Source organism: Callithrix jacchus, chromosome 21 (assembly GCF_049354715.1).
Source record: "Callithrix jacchus isolate 240 chromosome 21, calJac240_pri, whole genome shotgun sequence".
Classification (NCBI taxonomy): domain Eukaryota; kingdom Metazoa; phylum Chordata; class Mammalia; order Primates; family Cebidae; genus Callithrix; species Callithrix jacchus.
The window spans coordinates 35,114,648-35,136,677 of NC_133522.1; the positions used below are offsets into that span (position 1 = coordinate 35,114,648).

The following is a 22,030-nucleotide window of genomic DNA, read 5'->3' on the forward strand; positions in this document are numbered from 1 at the left end:
AACTGGTTACCATTCCCCTTTAAAACCAGCACACCAGAGAAAGCCTGTGAACTGTCCCAAGTCAGTCAGCCAGTGTTTGAGTTACATGCAACCCAAAGAGCTTAAGGACACCAAGCCTCTCTGAACTTCTTCCAAGGTTATTAGGATGACTTTGATATACAATGAACATTTATAACTTACTGTGGCAGTAGTGAGAGTTTTATCATTCCTAACATCTGTTGAGTTTATTTAAGACCCAGTCAGCCATATAGCTTCTAAAATCTCTCGGAAAGAACTAAAAACAGGCTAGCAAAAGTGGCTTATGCTTGTAATCCCAGCACTCCGGGAGGTCAAGGCAGTAGGATACCTTGAGCCCAGGAGTTTGAGACCAGCCTTGGTAACACAGTGAGACTCTATCTCTACAAAAACTTAAAAACTAGCCAAGTGTGGTGGTGTGTGCCTGTGTCCCCAGCTTTTCAGGGGGCTGAGGTGGATGGAGCCTGAGCCCAAGAGTAGTGGAAGTTGCAGTGAACTGAGATCTCACCACTGCACTCCAGCCTCCATGACAGAGTGACACTGTCTCAAGGAAATATATACACATACGATTTCAAACAGTATTAAGGAGCTTACATAACCAACACATGTGGTAGCACATGTCCTATGCAATTCAGTATAACTATAATGTTCTTTGCTTTTTCAACACTCCTTAGTAATTTTAACAAAATAGGATCTGCTTTATGAAAACTAACTTGCTTAATTTTGTACATCAGATCTATTTTCAGTTATAAGCATCTTTTTTGTACTTAGTTTTACTAAGAAGAATGTCAACAAATTACTGCTATTGAAACAAGTCACCTTGAGTCAGGAATTCCAGAGCTGTGACAAAAACACTCTGGAAATTAGTTCAGGTGTTGGCAGATCTTTCCTGTAGAGGGCCAGATAGGTAGTAAAATATTTTAGGCTTTGTAGGCCCATTTGGTCAAAAATACTTCAACGCTGCCACTCCCTTGTTAGAAAGCAACTGCAGGCAATATATAATAGTATGAGCCTGTGTTCCAATAACACTTACTTATTTACACAAACAGCCAGTAGGCCAGATACACATGGGAGGCAGGCCTCTACTTACCCAAGTGATTTAAGTCCCACAGCTAATGTAATTAACAGGGTTGAGAGGAGGAACACAGTCATTTAGAGCCAATAATAGTGGTCCTTAGGACAATAAGGCTTTGACAGTAACGACATGTTTATTATAACATCCAGCCAAGAATACAAACACAAAACACCTCTGAATTTAAGGAGAATAAGAAAACATCAGGCGACTCCTAGAGTACTACTACAAATACAGCTTTCACCTACAGTAAAAATTAAGCCAATTTCAATCATTTTGGTCATCATCCCAGTCTTTCTTCCCACTTGGAGGCTTAGGCCCACCAGCTGGTTTTGCCATGATGATCTGCATAAAAAAGAATCACACAAGAGTATGCTTATAAACCCAACCTTTAGAATGAAAAGAATCCTATTAGCTTGATTCAAGGTTAAGCACTCTTCTTAATATAATTATGTGCTGCATATAAAACACTACAGCAGAGTTTGCTAGCTCCCTTGTTAGAAATTAAATTGTAAACTTCCAGCAGCATGAGAAAGTTTACTGCTTTTGTGGATAATAGCAACAAAATTCACACAGATTAGGGAACACTCTGAGAGATGCACTTCAATAACTCAATAAGCTGAAAGTGAAAATATGTGTATGCATCACTGGTATAAGTCAGTCAGTTTGGCACCTGATTTGCTATTTATATGAGATTTGTCTTGCCAACCATCTTTGTCCCAATTTCCTTGTGGTTTAGGTCCACCTGCCAGCTTTGCCATTATAATCTAAAGTAGTTGATATAAAAATATATACAAAGTTGCACACTGAAATTTTCTAAAATCTGTAAATGAGAACCATTCAAGTAGCAGGAAGTTTTCATAAACAAAAATCAAAGCACTTAGTTCCGCGGTAACGTTTAAAAAAAAAAAAAAAAAAAAAAAAACCTCCAAACCTCACCTTACTTTATCTAAAACGGGTTTTAGCTTGTGTTTCAAGCATCACAAATTGGAAAACTTTTTTTTTGAGATGGAGTCTTACTCTGTTGCCAGGCTTGAATGAAGTGCAGTGGCACGATCTTGGCTCACTGCAGTCTCTGCCTCCAGGTTTCAAGCAATTTTCCTACCTCACCCTCCCCAGTAGCTGGGACTACAGGCACACACCATCACACACAGGTTTTATTTTATTTTTTTATTTTTAGTAGAGACGGTTTCACCTGGTTGTCCAGAATATTGTGATCTCCTGACCTCTTGATCTGCCTGCCTCCCAAAGTGCTGGGCTTATAGGTGTGAGCCACCATGCCTGGCTTTATTTATTTATTTTTTTTGAGATGGGCGTCTTGCTCTGTTCCCCAGGCTAGAGTGCAGTGGCGTGATCTCGGCCCACTGCAACCTCTGCCTCCTGGGTTCAAGTTTGATTCTCTTGCCTCAGCCTCCTGAGAAGCTGGGATTACAGACACCCACCACGACACCTGGATAATTTTTGTATTTTTAGTAGAGACAGGGTTTCACCATGTTGGCCAGGCTGGTCTTGAACTCCTGACCTCAAGTATGATCTGCCCGTCTTGACCTCCCAAAGTGCTGGGATTACAGGTGTGAGCTACCGTGCCTGGCTGGAAAACCTGAGCTGGGCACAGTGGCTCACACCTGTAATCCTAGCACTTTGGGAGGCCAAGGCCTGAGGCCAGGAGTTTGAGACCAGCCTGGGCAACACAATGAGACCTAGTGTACAAAAACTAAAAGAAAGTATCAGCCAGCCATGGCAGTACCTACCTGCCTACAGTCCCAACTATTCAGGAGGCTAAGACAGGAGAATCACTGGACCTCAGGATTTTAAGGCTGTGGTGAGCTATGACTGTGCCACTGTATTCCAGCCTGGGTGATAGAGTAAGACCTTAGCTTAAAAAAAAAAAAAAAATACCTAAACCTGAAATTCTTAGAATAACATGTTACTGATTGAGGGTAATTTCAGATTGAATATCAGGCATTAAGTGTATTTTAGAACCTAAGTGCACGTTGATTTTAAAAAGTAAAACAAGTAGTTCCCAAACTTCAGTGAGTACTGTAATCAGAGTACTCATTAAAACAGACTGCTAGGCCTCTTCCAGCGTTTCAGTGGGTCTGGAGTGACATCCAAGAATCTGTATTTCTTATTTTTAGTTTTTTAGAGATGGAGTGTCACTATGTCAACCAGGCTGCAGTGCCATGATGTGATCACAGCTCACCGAAGCCTGGGCTCCTGGGCTCAAGTGATCCTCCCACCTCAGCCTCCTGAGTAGCTGGGACTACAGGTGTGAAGTCACCATATCTGCCTGAGAATCTATCATTATCTAACAAGTCCTCAGGTGATGCTGACATTGTCGATTTTTGGACCATACTTTCTGAGAACTAGTGAAATAGACGTTCGAACAAAGATTAATCCAGCCTGTACTACACTATCCAATGCTTAAAGCCTGATTTGCGATTCCTTTTCCAGAATATATACTATACAAATTTAGGTTCGTTATACTACACACTATATACACAAACGGGTTAATATATTTGGATGGGTTCTTTAGCTACATACTTTTATATAGAGTGCAAAGACTGGGGGCACACATCAACCAACAACTTCCCCTACCATAAGACAAAGCAGAGTTCCTAGTTTAAAGCCAAAATTCAACGTGCCTTTGTGTTCAAGGTTGTTATTGTCTTGGTTGGATGACATTCAAAGTTCCTAACACTGCTGGAATTTCTGCTTACCTTATGCTGCAGTCTACTTAGCTTCTCCCATCCCTATTTTTGGTTCCCCCTTTAATTTCTAGAATAAATAGTTCCTTAGATTTCTTTTTCTTTTTCTTTTTTGAGACGGAGTTTCGCTCTTGTTACCCAGGCTGGAGTGCAATGGCGTGATCTCGGCTCACCGCAACCTCCGCCTCCTGGGTTCAGGCAATTCTCCTGCCTCAGCCTCCTGAGTAGCTGGGATTACAGGCACGTGCCACTGTGCCCAGCTAATTTTTTTGTAATTTTCAGTAGAGACGGGGTTTCACCATATTGAACAGGATGGTCTCGATCTGTTGACCTCGTGATCCACCCGCCTCGGCCTCCCAAAGTGCTGGGATTACAGCCTTGAGCCACCACGCCTGGCCAGTTCCTTAGATTTCTATTATCTTTATTTAAAAACTCAAAAACCATATTCTTCCATTGAAAACCACCTAATAAGCTGATAGAGAAACCCCTATTAATCTGGTACACAAACATCTAGTTTCTGCTTTTTTCCAATGACTTCAAACTAAATATCAGTTCCATTTGTTGGTCATCTCTAGCTATCATAGTTCTTCCCTATATAAAGAATTAATTTTTTATAATTACCACCAACTGGTCCTTACTGTGCTTAGAAGTTGAATTGTCTTTCCACTGATTTCTACCTAGGACTTACTCCAGTTTTAATATGACATAACTTTTACCTAATGGATTTATTTATACTATACCATTAGCAAATTAAAATTTTCTATTAAGTACTTACAAATAGTCATTGCTTATTAATTAGTTCTAGAATTTTGTGGAGAAATTGATTTAATCAAGCCTACAAGAAAATGCCTTTTGGAAAAATAATTATGAATTCAGATTTACTTCTATATAGTCTTACCACATTCTTAAAAAAAAAAAAAAGGTAAAAATATGATTTTAAACACCTTTAACATCTTTTAGTACCGTAAGCTATAATTAGTCATAGCAGAAAAGAATTTTAAATACCCAGTCCTCTTATCTACACAGCTAGAGACTTCACTTTCTTTCAAGTTGGAAGTCTCCAATGTCTGCTTGAGGGCTTTATGGTCCTTCCACATTTCATCTTGGTATTATATATTAAATTTACTCTCTTAAATTATTTGTACACGGGGTTCTCAGGCTAAAAGGTGTGAAAATTATAAATTTAAATTATATTTGTTCCACCGATTCCTACTTAAAATGGCAAAGGATTCTTTCAGTGGAAAGATCTCCATTTTAAATTAGTTGTAATATATTCAATACAATTTACATACAAGAAAAAACTCGGGGCTGGGTACGGTGGCTCACGCCTGTAATCCCAGCACTTTGGGAGGCCAAGGCAGGTGGATCACGAGGTCAAGAGATCGAGACCATCCTGGTCAACATGGTGAAACCCCATCTCTACTAAAAATACAAAAAATTAGCTGGGCATGGTGGCGCGTGCCTGTAATCCCAGCTACTCAGGAGGCTGATGCAAGAGAATTGCCTGAACCCAGGAGGCGGAGGTTGTGGTGAGCCCAGATCGCGCCATTGCACTCCAGCCTGGGTAATGAGCAAAATTCCGTCTCAAAAAAAAAAAGAAAAAACTCGGAGTAGGGGCACTTTAGTATGTCCAATATGTGATGACTATGAATCCTTTGAATTAGAACTATGTTCAAAAAGAAAAAACTGCTATGGTTCTAGTTCTGGGAGAATACACTGTTGAACCATATGCAAATAAGTATTTTTAAAGATCAAAATTTCACTTTGCTCACCTGATCCACTCTAAGTACAGTGACTGCAGCATTAGTGGCGAGTTTGATAGCCCAGTATTTTCCCAGGTAAGTATCTAGAATGCCAGCTTCCAACATGTCCTTTACAGCAGGTACTTCAGCCTGTCAAACACAATTTTCATCCTTCATTTAAAATCCTTTTATGTGAAAATGTTTATACTCAACAAAAAGCCCCACATAGCACCTTAAATAGTACTAGAAAGCAACCAAGCATAGTACTACCTTACAGAGTCATCCTTTAGTATGTAAGGATTGGTTCTAGAACCCCCAAGGATGCCAAAATCTGTGGATGCTCAAGTCCCTTATATAAAATGACATGTCTAGATATAATCTATGCATATCCTCTAATACACTTTATTTCCAGATTAATTATAGTATCTAACATAGTATAAATTGTTGTTATATTGTATTTTTAAATGTCTTTAGTTTTTCCAAATATTTTCAATCTGTGGTTGGGTGAATCAATGGGTAAAGAACTGGGCTGACTACACACTATAGAACAAAAGGCTATCAATAAAACAGAAGGAAAACGAAACTTTCCTCCATGAGACAATCTATGTAAAAACTAAGAAAATAATCTGTTCCCAAATCAGAACAGTTTCTCATGGATTTTTCCTTTAAATTCACACTATTTTTAGGTTGTGCATTCCCAAATTAAAGCAATTTAAGTTCAGTGTTTTTTTTTCAAATACCTCAATATCTAATCCAACATTTTTATTTCCTTCTTGATGTACTGCATAAAGTTTAGAGATTATTTCATTGGCCTTAACTCCAGAGTTTTCTGCCAGTGCCCGGGGAATAGCTTCAAATGCCTCAGCAAACTTCTTAATAGCATACTGTTCAAGTCCAGGACATGTCTAAAACAAAAATGTGTTAGTTATTGCATTTTATTCAAGCAATGGAAAGTCAATTTATACAGAAAAAGTTGTACCTCTCCATATGACGTAATCTGTTTGGCTAACTCAATTTCTGTTGCTCCACCTCCGGGCACAAGACGCTTATCCTATATGTAGTCCCCCACACACACACAAAAAAAAGCAAAAAATAATAAATAAATAAATAAATAATAAAGTCACTAAAAAGCAAGTTTGCATTTTTCTAATCTTTTCATATTCCCACACCCCACCGAACAGGAGTTTTTAATCAGGCATTGTTATTCAAATACAAGTTATAAATTTGGTATATAATGAGTGGGTAAGCAAATTTTCTTAGTACACAGTCTGGTATGTGAAAAGGACCGAACGGGCATAGCACCATATCTTTTCTTCTATATCCAGATATAGCACTAAGAACTGCTTTACCATCTAAAAGTACATTACAGTGGAAAACAACCACACACAACTTTCTTTTAAAGTTCTGCTTTGCTATTAACTCTTCTGTACAATCTTTTTTAGAAACTATCATATTTAATAGCAGTGGACACTTAAGTCTCAGGTAAAAACATAAACAGGTGTTTCATATAAACCACTCATTCTCAAGTTCTCATGATGTTCATGAGTCTGTCAGCCATACTTTTAAGACCATACAATGTACTCAGACCTTACAAAGTACTAAGATTATTGCTAATACTGACCCTTGTGAGAACTTTGAAAGTATTAACACCATCATCTACTGCCCTTTCTATATCATCCATCAGATTGTCTGTAGAGCCTCGAAGAACTATGGTAGAAATGGCGCCATCTTCCTTTTCTAGTAAAAAATTGAATATATTTAGTGATTAAATAAGCTAAACACCCCCCACTTACATAAACATGTTTTACCGTTCTTACGTACCATGCTTAAAAACCACCACCTGAGTATCTCCAACTTCTGAGAGGTAAACACTGTCACAGTGTCCCATTTCTTCAAGGACAGGAGGTGTCTGTAAGAAAATGACTTTTGTAATAAAAAATTCAATCATGTTCAACTATCTTTTTTTTTTGAGATGGAGTTTTACTCATTACCCAGGCTGGAGTGCAATGGCGCTATCTCAGCTCACAACCTCCGCCTCCCGGGTTCAAGCAATTCTCCTGCCTCAGCCTCCTGAGTAGCTGGGATTACAGGCACGCGCCACCGTGCCCAGCTAATTTTTTGTATTTTTAGTAGAGACGGGGTTTCACCATGTTGATGGTCTCGATCTCTTGACCTCATGATCCACCCACCTGGGCCTCCCAAAGTGCTGGGATTACAGGCGTGAGCCACCACGCCCAGCCCCACCTTCAACTATCTTTTAGTGCTTTCTAAAATACGTACCAATCTAGGAAGAGCTGTAGCACCAACTGTTTTACATAGTCTTCTGAGATCCCATTTTGAGTTTAGCCTTTAAAAAACACAAAGACCTTAATAAAAGTTTTAATCCATTTGATTTTAATTTCAGGTAACATATAAAGTATGAATTAAAGACGAACCTATACACCAGCCCCCAAGTCACATTCTTTTGACAATGGATTTAAATTCAGAACACATCTGGACTGCAATGAACACTGAGGCCAAGCAGCTCATTCCTGACCCTCCAAATGAGTCCAGCTGGCCAGTAATACCACATCTTAAGTCTGTGTTGTATAGCACTGTTAGAATTGGGAGAACTGAAGTCACTTCAGGTTGCCAGTGGCTTTCAGTTCTAAAACATCAGGGAAATCTTTACAAAACTCAACAGCGGGGCCAGGCGCAGTGGCTCACGCATGTAATCCCAGCACTTTGGGAGGCCGAGGCGGGTGGATCACGAGGTCAACAGATCAAGACCATCCTGGTCAACATGGTGAAATCCCATCTCTACTAAAAATACAAAAAAAATTAGCTGGGCATGGGTGGCGCGTGCCTGTAATCCCAAATACTGGGGATGCTGAGGCAGGAGAATTGCCTGAACCCAGGAGGCAGAGGTTGCGGTGAGCCAAGATTGCCCATTGCACTCCAGCCTGGGTAACAAGAGCAAAACTCCGTCTCAACAAACAAACAAAAACAAAACTCAACAGCATATAGAAAATTTTTGCTTTTCTCTGTGCAATCAATGTTCTGTGAAGAAAAGCACAGTGATTTATTTTGCACATTTTATTGGGTACTAGGGATGATGGTAGGTAGAAATGGGTAAGCTGTCTAGTGCACACATTAAATGTGTTCATGTATTAAAAGGAATCCTCCTTACTCCACACTGATAGGCAGTGCACCAAGCTTGTGCCTAGTTTCTTGGACAAGTTGTTCCTTTTGCTTGGAATGCTTTTTCCTCTTCCTTTTCAAATATCTGGTAATTTGTCCTTGTAGCTCTCAGCTTAAATTTATGTTTTCTCAGAGGTGTTTCTGGACCCCTCCCCCAACTAAGCCCTTTTGCTATTTGACCTAATACCTATACTTTCCCTTTATGAACAGTCTTCATGGTCTATTTTGTTTAGTGTTTTCATCACCAAAATACCATTTATAATAGAGGTAAAAAGAATTTCCCTTTCTCTTACCTCACTAACATGATATTGTATTTGTTTGCATAATGAAGAGCCATGTCTGCCACTTTACCACCTGTTACTACGACATTTGCACCAGTATCAGCAATAGCTTTGACTTGTGCATCCATGAGATTTTCTTCTCCCTTACTAAAATTCATCAGTTCTTCAGCAGTCTTTATCAATACCGTTCCCTGGCAAAACAAGCAAATATTCCCTTTAAAATCATTTCATGTTAAAAAAAATTTCACTACATTGGTGTTCAAAGTCATAAGATAATTAGTCTACTGAAGAAATAATTTAAAGGTTTGGCACAAAAATATGAAGATAAATGTGCATGTATTATGAAGCAGCAGTATACAAAATCTGTGTGAAATTGACAGAAACTCAGATTACTTCTAGAATCCCCTCTCGAAACAGAGGCATCTACTTTTGAAGTACTTTGGTGGAAAAGCTGGAGAAATACTTTTAAGTATGTCAGGCAGGTGTCCTGGTGTTCGTCTTTTGACAAAGGTTAACTAGTGTTACCAAAACAACATTGTGGTTCCCAAACCTTTTCTAAAATGTGGACTAGGCCGGGTGCAGTGGCTCACGCCTATACTCCTCACACTCTGGGTGGCCAAGGTGGGTGGATCACTTGAGGTCAGAAGTTCGAGACCAGCCTGGCCAACATGGTGAAACCCCGTCTCTACTAAAAATACAAAAATTAGCCGGAAATCGCTTGAACCCAGGAGGTGGAAGTTGTAATGAGTCAAGATCGCACCACTGCAATCCAGCCTGGGTGAAAGAACAAGACTCTCTCAAACAAACACACACACAAACTAATTAATTAAATAAGTGGACTAAATGACCAGACACATCTCTTTTAAAACTGTCAACAATTTGGATTTCACAAATTCTAGATGAAGTCAGCCACTACTGACTATAAACACACACTTCAAACTTTCTAATGTATATTTTTAGAAACATATCTATCATTTTCAAATTAAATTAGCGTGTCGTTCCAGGATGCTACAGAATGTCAACTTTTTTTTTATTTTCGTGAAGAGCACACAAAGTACTCACATTCTCATATTCTTTCACTTGTTGAATGTATAAGCTCTACTAGAAGTTAAAGGCTGTATGTCAGAATATAAATAAATGGCCATCATCTTTATATTTCAAGTTTTATGTTCAGTAGTTGAATTAGATATTCAAAGAATATAAATGTGACATAAAAACCAGGTAAGATCCTGCAGTGTTCAGTAATTAACAAGTACTCACTGATTTAAGAGCTAACTCAATCTGAAAGTGTAACCCAAATTTTTACTTTTCACGTTTGAAGTCTACATACCTTAGTTTCTGTAATCATGCCATCGAAAGGACAAGAGTACACTGCTATTTTTGCATCTTTGACAGATGTTACATCACCTTCAGTTTCCTTCTTAAAAACCATGCCATGCAATACTGAAGAGGAACTGATACCAGAGCCCTAAGGAATTAAATACCAAAACCATCAGCAATCTCATGAAAATAACATTACGGTTAAACTGTTGATTCTAAACATACCAAAAATATCCCTTTCTAAAATAAAATCATAAACCAAGGTAGTGATTCCTAGGATAAGGGGTGGGGTAGTGGACAAAACATACCATTCTGCTCGAGGCAGAAATCACTGAGGGAATGAGCTACTGTTATGGAGGGGAGGTCCTTGAGGGTACTGGGAAGAACCAAAGGCAGAACTGCTCCTAGCCATTCAGTCACCTAGTGATTGGTACCAGTATAGCAGGCACAGCCGTCAGTACCCCAAATACAACACAGAACAAAGGAAAGATTCTGTTCTCACAAGCTTAACAGTTTAATGGGAAAAGCTGGGAGTACGTGGAGGGAAACAGCAAACGTGGAACACATATGAGTATCTTCAGAGAGAGCGCATGTAGTACTTATAAACTAAATTCATATTAACAATCAGAATGCCAATGTGCAAAACCAAAACCACTCCAATGATAGATTTTACTCTATCAAGCACATTTTATTAAAAATATACTTTAATATTTCAATACTAACATTGAGATGTGAATTCTATTATTGAAGAGGAATAGGGTTAACTTCCATCCCACTCAAAATTGTTTTAGAAGCTTATTATAATTCCGAATAATATGAAGAACACAAAAAAATTAGTATTTTGGGCCAGGTACGGTGGCTCATGCCTGTATTCCCAGCCCTTTAAGAGGCCGAGGTGGGCAGATCACAAGGTCAGAAGTTCGAGACCAGCCTGACCAACATGGTGAAAAATTAGCTGGGTGTGGTGACAGGTGCCTGTAATCCCTGCTAATCAGGAGGCTGAGGCAGGAGAATTGCTTGAACCTGGGAGGTGGAGGTTGCAGTGAGCCTAGAACGCCCCTGCACTCCAGTTGGGTGACAGAGAGAGACTGTCTCAAAAAAAATTTTTTTGTTTATACATTATTCTCAAACCCACATCACAGAAAATGACTTTATAAGGAGATAATATGTCAATATTCTTTTAAATTTAAAGAGGTAGTAGTATTATTACAACTAACAATATCAAAATGTTATAAAATAATGCCCCGAAAAAAAGTCCTAAGTGCCCAAATCATAAAGTAACATTTAGGTTTAGATTAACACAATTTTTTTTTTTTTTTTTTGTACAACAAACAGCAACACCACCAAAAAAACACCAAAAACTGACCTAGCATTAATGCATTTTCTACTCACCAGAATTTTACAAACTCTGATGTTATCAACATTGAAATGGCCGGAATCAGGAAAAATAGATACTGTTAAGAAAATGAGACATATCAAAAGATTATTTTAGGACAACAGAGAAAATATCTAGTCATGTTAAAGATATTTTTATTTTGGATCTTTTCATTTACTGATATTTACTTACCACATGCCTGAGCAATAAGCTTGGCCAGAAATACTTCATTACCATATTGTTTACTCATGATGGAGGTACGAAGCAGAGACGAGACTTCATCAACATCTCGAAGGTTTTTTGCAGAACAACATACCAAATTAGGAAGAATCTCATGGGCTTTTCTGCAGGCTATTTCATAACCTTCTATGACCTAAAACATAAACGACATTTCTTATTCTGACATGACTTACAGTAGCTTATTTTGGTAATCTAATGCTTATGGATATTTATTTTTGATATAAAATGACAAAGAATATACTTCGGAATAATATATATGGAAGACTCTACTAGTCACGAATGGAGGCTAAGATGACAGCCCAAATTTGAATCTTAACTCTACCTAACTCACTAGCTATGAAATCTTGGGCAAGATTTTTTTTATTTTAGTCTGTTTTCTCATCTAAAATAACTTGGAAAAAAAAATGGGAATAGGTAAAACGGGATTATAGGCCTTACTAACAGGGTTTTTTTGTAAGAGTAAAATGATACTGCATGTGAAGCATATATACTATGATGGCTGGAACAGAGCAAACTGCTCAGTAAATGTTAGCTACTACTATAATAATGATTTTAGTTTATGTTTTAAGCTGGTGTACATATAAGCAAAAATTAAGTAGGAGTACATTATAAAATGAACACTTGCCTCTGAAACTGACAGGCCAATCCTCAGAAGTTCTTCAGCTAATTCCAAAAGAGCTCCAGCAAATACCAGAACAAAGTTTGTGCCGTCTCCAACTTCTTGCTCTTGCATATGAGAGGCCATTACAATCATTTTTGCTGCAGGATGCTGTACCTAGTATAAAACATAGTATCAAGTTAAACATCTGATCCTTAAAGCAACATAAAACTGTGTAGTTCCGTTTCTTAAATAGATTCCAATTTTCCTGTAGACTGGGTAACTCTATTTGATCACACTGCTATTATACTACTTTTGGTGTGGTCACAAGAAAAAACTCAAGTCCCTTTATGCCAATCAGCACAAGTGTATCACTATAAATAAGAATTTCAAAGTACATCCTCTTTTGATGACCTGTACATACAGTGCTACTTCAGCATATGTATTTCACTAAATTAAAAAATAAAGTAATTACAATCACCAAACCTAGACATTTTTTAAAAAGCCTTCAGGAGAACTAAAATAGATACCACCGAACTTGGTCTTAAGTCTCAGAACCTATTTTACTATACATTCTTGTTGTAAGAACTATCATTTGTTGTTTAAAGAAAGGGGGAGGTAGGGCCGGGTGGATCACCTGAGGTCAGGAGTTCAAGACCAGCCTGACCAACATGGTGAAACACCGTCTTTAAAAAAAAAAGAAACGGGGGAGTATACAATTTTTCTTAAAATATAACATAATTTTATGTGGATTTTATTCTTAGGATTTAATTTTAGATACCATTACAGAAATAAGCCAAGGAGTAACAACTAACAGCGGGAAAACTATAAAAAGTCAGCCCTGTGATTTTATTACTTTGACACTATCAGCACGATACTTTAATAACTCCTGAGAGATCTGTGTACAAAATTAACATTCATAATGACAAATCCTTGTATAAATGTTTTGTGGAGTTAAAATTTAACTTTTAACTTAAATTCTTTAAGAATATATTGGATTTTTTTTGAGATGAAGTCTCGCTCTGTCACCCAGGCTGGAGTGTGGTGGCACAATCTCGGCTCACTGCAACCTCTGCCTCCCAGGTTCAAGCAATTCTCCTGACCCAGCCTCCTAAGTAGCTGGAATTACAGGGGTGCATCACCATGCTCAGTTAATTTTTTTTTCTATTTTTATTAAAGACAGGGTTTCACCATGTTGGCCAGGCTAGTCTCGAACCCCTGACCTTGGGTGATCCACCCACCTCGGCCTCCCAAAGTGCTGGGATTACAGGTGTGAGCCACCGTGCCTAACCAAGAAGAGGATAGAGAAATGTTGATTCTTATCTAGTTTCATTTTAAACAAAATATTAAGTTCTAGTGCTTTCAAGAGTTAAGTTTCAGGAAAATTCCCTGAGGCTGAATACGTTATCCTTTAATTACAAGGCAGGGATGAGGAATGGCTCTCTCTACCTGTTCAGGTGCCAGACCGTCCTTATAACCCTGCTAACAGTAATTAATTTATGGACTGTAATAGCGAAACTAGAGCTGAACAAAGTAAAATGGCATAAACTGATTGTTTTTATTTTCATAAAAGCAAATGGTTTGATCTTCTTAAAAACCACTGTTTTATGTAAACATTTCTGCATTATGTAGTAATTCACTTCAGAGGCACTCTATAGCATGAAGACAATGGTAATTAGAAAATGTATCACAATCAATCCTTCCATAAATTAATAATGAGATTTTTAAGATTTCAGTGGCTAAAATGTTCAACCTAAAGAGGCCTCTTTATAATTAGAACAATCTATATAATAAATTTTCAAGTTGGAAAAATAGTCCCTTATCCAATCTGAAATAAGAGATTTCTTCTAGTTAAAATCTACTGAATTTTGATGTCACCAAAACATTTCTTGACTCTTTTTAAAGAAACTACTTACAAAAAAAAAAAAAGAAACAACTTACTTCTAGTTCTCTTAAAATAGTCGCTGCATCATTTGTCACAAACAACTTCTCCAAGTGGTTGATAACCATTTTGTTCATTCCTCAAAAGTAAAAGTTAAAAAAAGAAAAAGAAAGCCATTATTAATCAAATTCTTCCCCAAATACCCAGGAGAATCTGGTAAAAAATATGTATGTATAAATGTGTATATTAAAAAAAAAACAGCTTTGTAAGAACACATGTACTATTCTTCAAGTTTATCTTCTAGCCCCATGGGCAATCCTGGACTGCAGATCCATTTTCTTTCTTTCCTTTCTAACATCCTGCAATATTTACTACTACATAAGATGCCAAATCTCACATTTTTGCCAATTTCTATCATCTGTTTGCAACATGATTGTCATGCAGCCAGTGCTCAACAGAAATTAACATATAAAAAGGCCAAAATAATCCACTTACTATATTTAGTTGTATGTTTATTCCATGAAACTGTATCAATTACATTTAATTGGTGGTAGAAGGCAAGGGGAAGAAGAGCATTTTCTTCCTTAAACTATGTCACTTTTATATTCAGTGTTTGTCACAATGAATATTAGGTACTATCTCACTCATCCAAGTGTTATAATTTTTCTATCCTCTCAACAGGATAAAAATATATTGATCCCTATTTTTCTAAAGAGATGTGAGTTGATGAAAAATTAAGAAATAAATATTGGAAATGAACTATTCATTGAGCTATCAAATTAACTTCCAAAGCCATACTATAAATATGACATCCTCAGAACAAGTTTGAAAGAGCTAGTACACAAAATTCTACTACTGTATCTTTACAAACATTAACTTAGAAATTACCATTTGGTCCATATGCTGTACGAGTAGTTTGGGCAAGCTCCTTGCAAGCTTGTATGTTTCTATACACAGCCTCTTCTAATCCTGAAAAGTGCTGTTAAAAAAAAAAAAAATAAAACTCCGCCAATTAGACAGGACAGTGAAACAAGAATTTTCAAATACAAGATATCTTTGCTTATATCTTGCTTCTTTCTAATAAAGAAGAAAGACAGCTTGGGTATTTGGCACAAGAGGGCTGGAGGGATGGTTACGAATCTTTGTTTTCTGGCTATTTTTAAATTGGGGCAATTTTCTTAATATTTCTTCGTTAGTAAAATGAGGTAATTATAATAGTACCTACCTCAGAGGACAAACAAGATTTATTTACGTAAAACAAGGCATTTGATATTCATAAATGATGCATTACTTTCCTCTAGCTGAATGAATAAAGTATAACATTTTGGGGTACCACAGGTACCTACTTGCCTATCAAATCATAAGACCTATAATTTTTTTATTAAAAGTAGTGAAAAGTACAGGAAAGCATGCGAAGACTAATCAGAGAATGGGTATGAGGTACTTCAAGTAGTAAATTCCTTTCTAGAGTTTATCAGTATTTTCTAACTAACTGTTGAAATGTGGAATATTTTTCTTATTGTGTTAGAATCTTTTGTAAAGCGAGAAGTGTTTAGGGACAAAGTATACAAACTGTTGAATACTTTCTTGAATTGCAATAAAATCCCAATGCGTATATACTGAAAAAGTGAATTGCTCACAGCACTACAAATTCTTACAAATTCTACAGTGGACTTGAGTTGGGATTTACTTGAGTCCTCAGATATGTTTCGTGAATCTACATTTCTCTAGAGCTGTGCTGCCCAACACAATAGCCACTAGCTAAATGGGGCTAGTGAAAACAATTAAAATAATTTTTTTTTTTTGGTAGAGAGGATTTTTGCCATGTTGGCCAGGAACTCCTGCCCTTAAGTGATTCACTCACCTCAGCCTCCCCAAAAATGCTGGGATTACAGGTGTGAGCCACCAACTCCTGCCAATAGCTACTTCTTTAAAAGCATCTTCAGCAAGAAAGGTGGTATTCCAGCAATGCCACTTAAGTCCAAACTCCTGGCTTACACTCTTGCTTCTTCCCCTCACTCCCCTTCTGTGAGAAACCAGCATCTGATCAGATCCCATCATTCCCATACTTAAGACCACTGGTTTCCAATCCAGCTTAGGATAAAATCCAAATCCCTCTTCAAGGAAACAAGGCCCTACTTCAAGGAGCTGTCCTAGCCCTGGTACAGCTCCTCCTCTGAAATTTACCATTCTTCTTTTCTTTGGTAAGCTTCAGCCCTATAACCTGTTTTTTGTTTTTTAAAAAACAGATCCAAATCACTCCATCCTGAGGGTCCTTGTATTAGTCCCTGAGCCTGGAATTTCCCCCTAAAATAAGACGGGGAGGAAAACAGTCCAGACTCAGGGACTTCTCTCACTAAGCACTGAGCTAAGAGTTCTTCCCCAAGCATCTAAGTGTTCTATTCCTGATCCTTCTTTTAGAGACATTTTTACCTCTTGTCATCCTCTAGTACAGTACAATTTCTTTCATCATTATTTGGATCTCTCCTTTTACTGGAATCATTATTTCTGCCCTGGAAGGATATAAACTCTACCAGAGCTGGGAGTTGTGTCTTTCACTGCAGTTCCTTCAGCACCTATTTACCGAATCAAACAGTTTAGTGTTCTGTAAAAAAAACCACTAGCACTGGAATGAGAAATAATGCTTTGTGATACACAAGTTTTCCAAATTGTATTAGTGAAAAAAATCCAAATTGGAAGCTATGATCTCAGCCTGATTTAAGGGAATCACTCCATGTATTTTCAAAAGATTATTCCACCAACATTTACATTAAACCCTGACATTTACTTAGTACACCGACATTATTTGAAAACTGCAGCCTACTAACATGAACCTAGTCCCATTAAACTGTTAATGCTCCCTCTACCTCACATAAAATCTTAAATTCAACCACAGATTTCTTGAATTAAAAAAGTCTGGAGGACGCATAGAGGAATGCAATTCGAAAAGCACAAAAGACAAATTTATCAACAGTGCAGTATAGTATTTCTTAAAACTATACTGATACAACGTTGAAGACAAGGCCATTACACAAAATGACGTTATGTGCACCAGGGTATCACTTATCCGGCAGATTACACAGTCAGAACTCAGAGACACCACCTCTTGGTCCAATCTCCACAATTTAAAGATGAAAGCAAAACCCAACAGAGTTACGTTTTAGATTAAGCCAGCTAAAGTAAGTTGGGACAGGAGCTTATTTGTCTAGAACGCATAGCTTCTGTCAATTAAGCTGGTAGCCCTGATTCTCACTGGGAAGGAAGCAACTAAGACCCGGCCCTTGTTCCCACCGCCTACTCCCTGGATCGCCTACTTCTGGTTCCTTCCTATCCTAAAACTCGCGAGCTATGTGTAAACTGGCGTAGCAGTTCCCAAGACGATTTCATCTGTGTTACTCAACTACACCCTCACAACCCCTTTTAAGGGCGACGGGCCTTAGCCCCATTTACCGATGGAGGCAAAACGCACGAGCGCTTCACGTCCGTCCACCTTCAAAGTGTAATAACGTCGATCGTGCGGCCTTGTACCCACCCATCGCCGCCGCCCCCTCGGTCTTCCCCCTGGTCGCGGAAGGAGGCAAGTGCTCGCAGGCTCTAGGGGCCGAGCCCTTCCGATATCACCTCCCTTTCTGGAATCTTCTCTTCCCCCGGCCGCTGTGCCAAGCCAGCACGCTAGGCCCATTAGTAGGCCCTCCTACTTCGCCGCAGCCCTATGCTGATTCTCCCACCTCACTCCTTTCCTTCAGCTCTTACTTTCGCTCCCTCCTTGAGCATCTGGGCAAAGCCCGGAGCCTTGGGAACGTGAAGCGCCATGTCTAGGCTGCAGGAAGCCGTTCACGCGTCCGCTCGGAAGACCGCGGAGGAAGTGAGGAGCGCGCACAGCTTTCTGGGAACGCAGCGTGCTGCTACCCCACGCTCCTTTAGCTCTCCGGTTAGCCTGTCCTTTCCCCGCCGCGAGGTCTGAAGAATCGCGAGAAGAGCAACTTCTGTGGCCAGAACCAAACTGACGATCCCCGATCGGGTCGATCGATGGGGCGTGCGCAGGGAGCTCCTGGGGGTTTCTAGCTCACGCACGCGCAAACAGCCCAGGCCTTCGGGGCTTGCTCCAGTCTGTCCTCTCTAACCGCACTCAGTAGTAGGGACGTTGTCGTTTCTGACCTGGAAGCCACACATCCTTATCTTAATTAACACGTAATCTTCCAGAGCCAGCCACCAACATCAGGGCAGGTGTGCCTTTTCTTCCTGAGGTGGATCATCTGCCCCATCCCCCAAAACTGTCTTTGGGCGTCCGCTCTGTGTTGGGCATCATAGGAAGCGTTGAGATGTACATGATAATTCAGGTCGTCGCTAAGGGTAGCTATACATCGAGTGCTCGCGTGTGCTAGGTTCTGTGTGATCTGCTTTACATGCAGTATCTCTTAATGGTCAATCTTAAAAATTAATGATATTGTCGATTAAAATACCATTTAGTTTTCCTTCTATAAAATGGAGGTAATACCATTAAAAATTAAATGGTATCGTGTCCATTTTGTAGAAGAGAAACAAGTTCACAAACTGTCAATAATTTGCCCCAGATCACAGAGCTAGTAAATGTTAAAGCTAGAATTCCTACTCAGATCAACTGATTGCAAAATGCCGGTTCTTAACCACTGTCTTCCTCTTTTCTCCTTCTTCCTGGGAATGTAAATCCCTTTTACTCCTTTAAGATCAGATATAAATATGCATATTTATTTATCTGATTTATATATATCTAATGTATACATTTTATATAAATAGATCTGATTTATATATAAATTTATACATATAGATTCCTTTTACTCCTTTAAGATGAGAATCTTAAAACCCGATCTCTGTCTTCTCACATCAATACATGGCTGATTTCAAAAAAGAATAATTTTCTCACTGTGAAAGTAATCCACTCTCCTTGTAGAAAATACAGAAAATATGAAGCAGACTGTTTTGGTGGAACAATTGACTTGAACATGTATGAATTTTTTTTTCAGACATACATAATTCTTCATTATCAATTCCAGTTGAATGTCCTCATTGTTCGGAAACCCAGCATTTCTTGAGTTTCTGTCACTGTAGCGTGCCCATTCTAAGGTGGACATCATCCTTCGGCATTTATTTTTGTTTTGTTTTGTTTTGGTTGAGTTTATATATATATATATATATATATATATATATATATATATATATATATATATATATTGCACTTTAGGTTCTGGGGTACATGTGCAGAACATGCAGGATTGTTGCATAGGCACCTACATGGCAATACGGTTTGCTGCCTCCATTCCCCATCACCTATATCTGGCATTTCTCCCCATGTTATCCCTCCCCAACCTCCCTACCCCCCACTGTCCCTCTCCTATTCCCCCACAACAGACCCCAGTGTGTGATGCTCCCCTCCCTGTGTCCATGTGTTCTCTTTTTAAGAGGGAAAAAGAGAAAAAGAAGGGGAAAAAAAGAAAAAGAGGGAAAAAGGAATATTACTTCATTCCTAAAATGGGTTTCAATAATGGCCGATCAATATTTTGAGTGTTTAAAGTGGTTAATGCATATTTTATGTGTTTAAAATGGAGACCTCTATTGTGTTTATTTGTTCTGGCTCTGAGTTCAAGTCCTGGATATCATTATCAATTTGTTGTATCGTTGAATCTAAATCTCATTATGTGTCTTACGTATCTGGGTGTTAAGATCTCTTATTGTTACATTAATCCTTTTACCCTTGCATCCTTGTAGCTTTGAAATCTATTTTATTAAGTGTGAGAATTGCAACTCCTGCTTTTTATTTATTTATTTTTGCTCTCCATTTGGTTGGTGAGTTTTTTTCCATCCCCTTGTTTTGAGTCTTTGTATATCTTTAGATATATCGTTAGATTTTGTGGATAATGTATATTTTGTGTGTTTAAAATGGAGAGCTCTATTGAGTTTATTTGTTCTGGATCTTAGTTCCAGTCCCGGATATCGTTATCCATTTTCTGTCTCGTTGAATCTAAATCTCATTATGGGTCTTATGTATCTGGGTGTTAAGATCTCTTATTATTACATTAATCCTTTTACCCTTGTATCCTTGTACCTTTGAAATCTATTTTGTCAAATGTGAAAACTGCAACTCCTGCTTTTTATTTATTTATTTTTGCTCTCCATTTGGTTGGTACGTTTTTTTTTTCCAACCCTTTATTTTGAGTCTATGTATATCTTTGGATATACTGTTAGATTTTGTCTGTATCTTTTGATTGGGAGATTTGGTCGATTTAAATTTAGGGTTGCTGCCATTTGATATTAACTGGCTATTTTGTCCTTTCGTTGATAAAAATTCTTCTTTATGTTAATGCTCTTTACTTTTTGGTGTATTTTTAGAAAGGGTCATACTGATTGTTCCTTTCTGTGTATAATGCTTCTTTTAGAAGTTCTTGTAAAGCAGGCCTGGTGGTAATAAAATCTCTGAGTACTTGCTTGTTCCTAAAAGATTTTATTTTTCCTTCAAATGTAAAGCTTAAATTGGCAGGATATGAAATTCTGGGCTGAAAGTTCTGTTGATTAAGTATATTGAATATTGGCCCCCACTGTCTTCTAGCTTGTAGGGTTTCCGTTGAGAGATCTGCTGTAAGCCTAATAGGCTTACCTTTATGGGTAACTTGATCTTTCTCTCTGGCTGCCCTTAATATTTTCTCCTTCGTTTCGATCTTGGTGAATCTAACGATTATGTGCCTTGGGGTTGTTCTTCTTGAGGAATATCTTTGTGGTGTTCTCTGTATTGCCTGGGGTTGAATAGTGTCCTGCTTTGCTAAATTAGGAAAATTTTCCTGGTTAATGTCCTGGAGAGTATTTTCCAGCTTGAATTCATTCTCTCCGTCGCATTCAGGTACACCAATCAAGCGTATATTAGTTCTTTTCACATAGTCCCATATTGCTTGGAGACTTTGCTCATTCCTTTTTATCCCTTTTTCTCTATTCTTGTCTTGTCGTTTTGTTTCATTAAGTTGGTCTTCGACCTCTGATACCCTTTCTTCTGCTTGATCCATTCGGCTGTTTAAGCTTGTACATATTTCACTAAGTTCTCGTGTTGTATTTTTCAACTCCATAAGTTCATTTGTATTCCTCTCTATATTGTCTATTCTTTTCAACATTTCATCTAACCTTTTTTCCAAGTTTTTAGTTTCTTTACATTGGGTTAGAACAAGTTCCTTTAACTCCCAGAAGTTTCTTATCATCCACCTTTTAAAGCCTACTTCAGATAATAGAACACAGTCCTTTTCCATCAGGGCTTGTTCCGTTACTGATGAGTCCTTTTCCATCAGGGCTTGTTCGGTTGCTGATGAGTCCTTTTCCATCAGGGCTTGTTCCGTTGCTGATGGGTTCTGATTTTGAGTATACTTGGCCTTCTTAGGCTGTTTTTTTCCCTTCATTGTAGATGAACCGCCTTTCTAATTAGGTTTCTGAGTCGACGTCCGACTTATTGGTTCCCAGTGCTGGGATCCGAGCAACCCACTGTGGCAGCCTAAATAGCAGCGATAAGACTGATGGTGCTCTTCTGCCCAGGAATCTCTGGTCTGGCTTCCCTCTTGAGTCCGCAACAAGCGGCTCTGACTTCCCGGAGCTCCAAACTCC

The 22,030-nt window shown here is 38.4% G+C and overlaps 1 protein-coding gene across 5 annotated transcripts; it reads right to left on the reverse strand.

The window, feature by feature from the left end:
* Positions 1-1,204: 1,204 nt before the first annotated feature.
* On the reverse strand, positions 1,205-18,280 carry CCT8 (chaperonin containing TCP1 subunit 8). Of its 5 annotated transcripts, none has more exons than XM_002761336.7 (15): positions 18,167-18,280; positions 15,302-15,392; positions 14,473-14,552; positions 12,559-12,708; positions 11,886-12,066; positions 11,711-11,772; positions 10,329-10,466; positions 9,011-9,189; positions 7,818-7,884; positions 7,359-7,446; positions 7,159-7,274; positions 6,517-6,588; positions 6,278-6,442; positions 5,568-5,687; positions 1,205-1,432 (listed from the first exon to the last, which is right to left on the reverse strand). In XM_002761336.7, exons 1-15 carry the CDS (start codon positions 18,224-18,226, stop codon positions 1,355-1,357), a joined length of 1,647 nt encoding a protein of 548 aa, XP_002761382.1. In that variant the 5' UTR covers positions 18,227-18,280; the 3' UTR covers positions 1,205-1,354. The 5 variants fall into 5 exon arrangements, with proteins under 5 accessions (XP_002761382.1, XP_002761384.1, XP_008984791.1 ...); XM_002761338.7 differs by having other exon boundaries at positions 18,142-18,280; XM_008986543.5 differs by having other exon boundaries at positions 17,946-18,280.
* Positions 18,281-22,030: the final 3,750 nt, after the last annotated feature.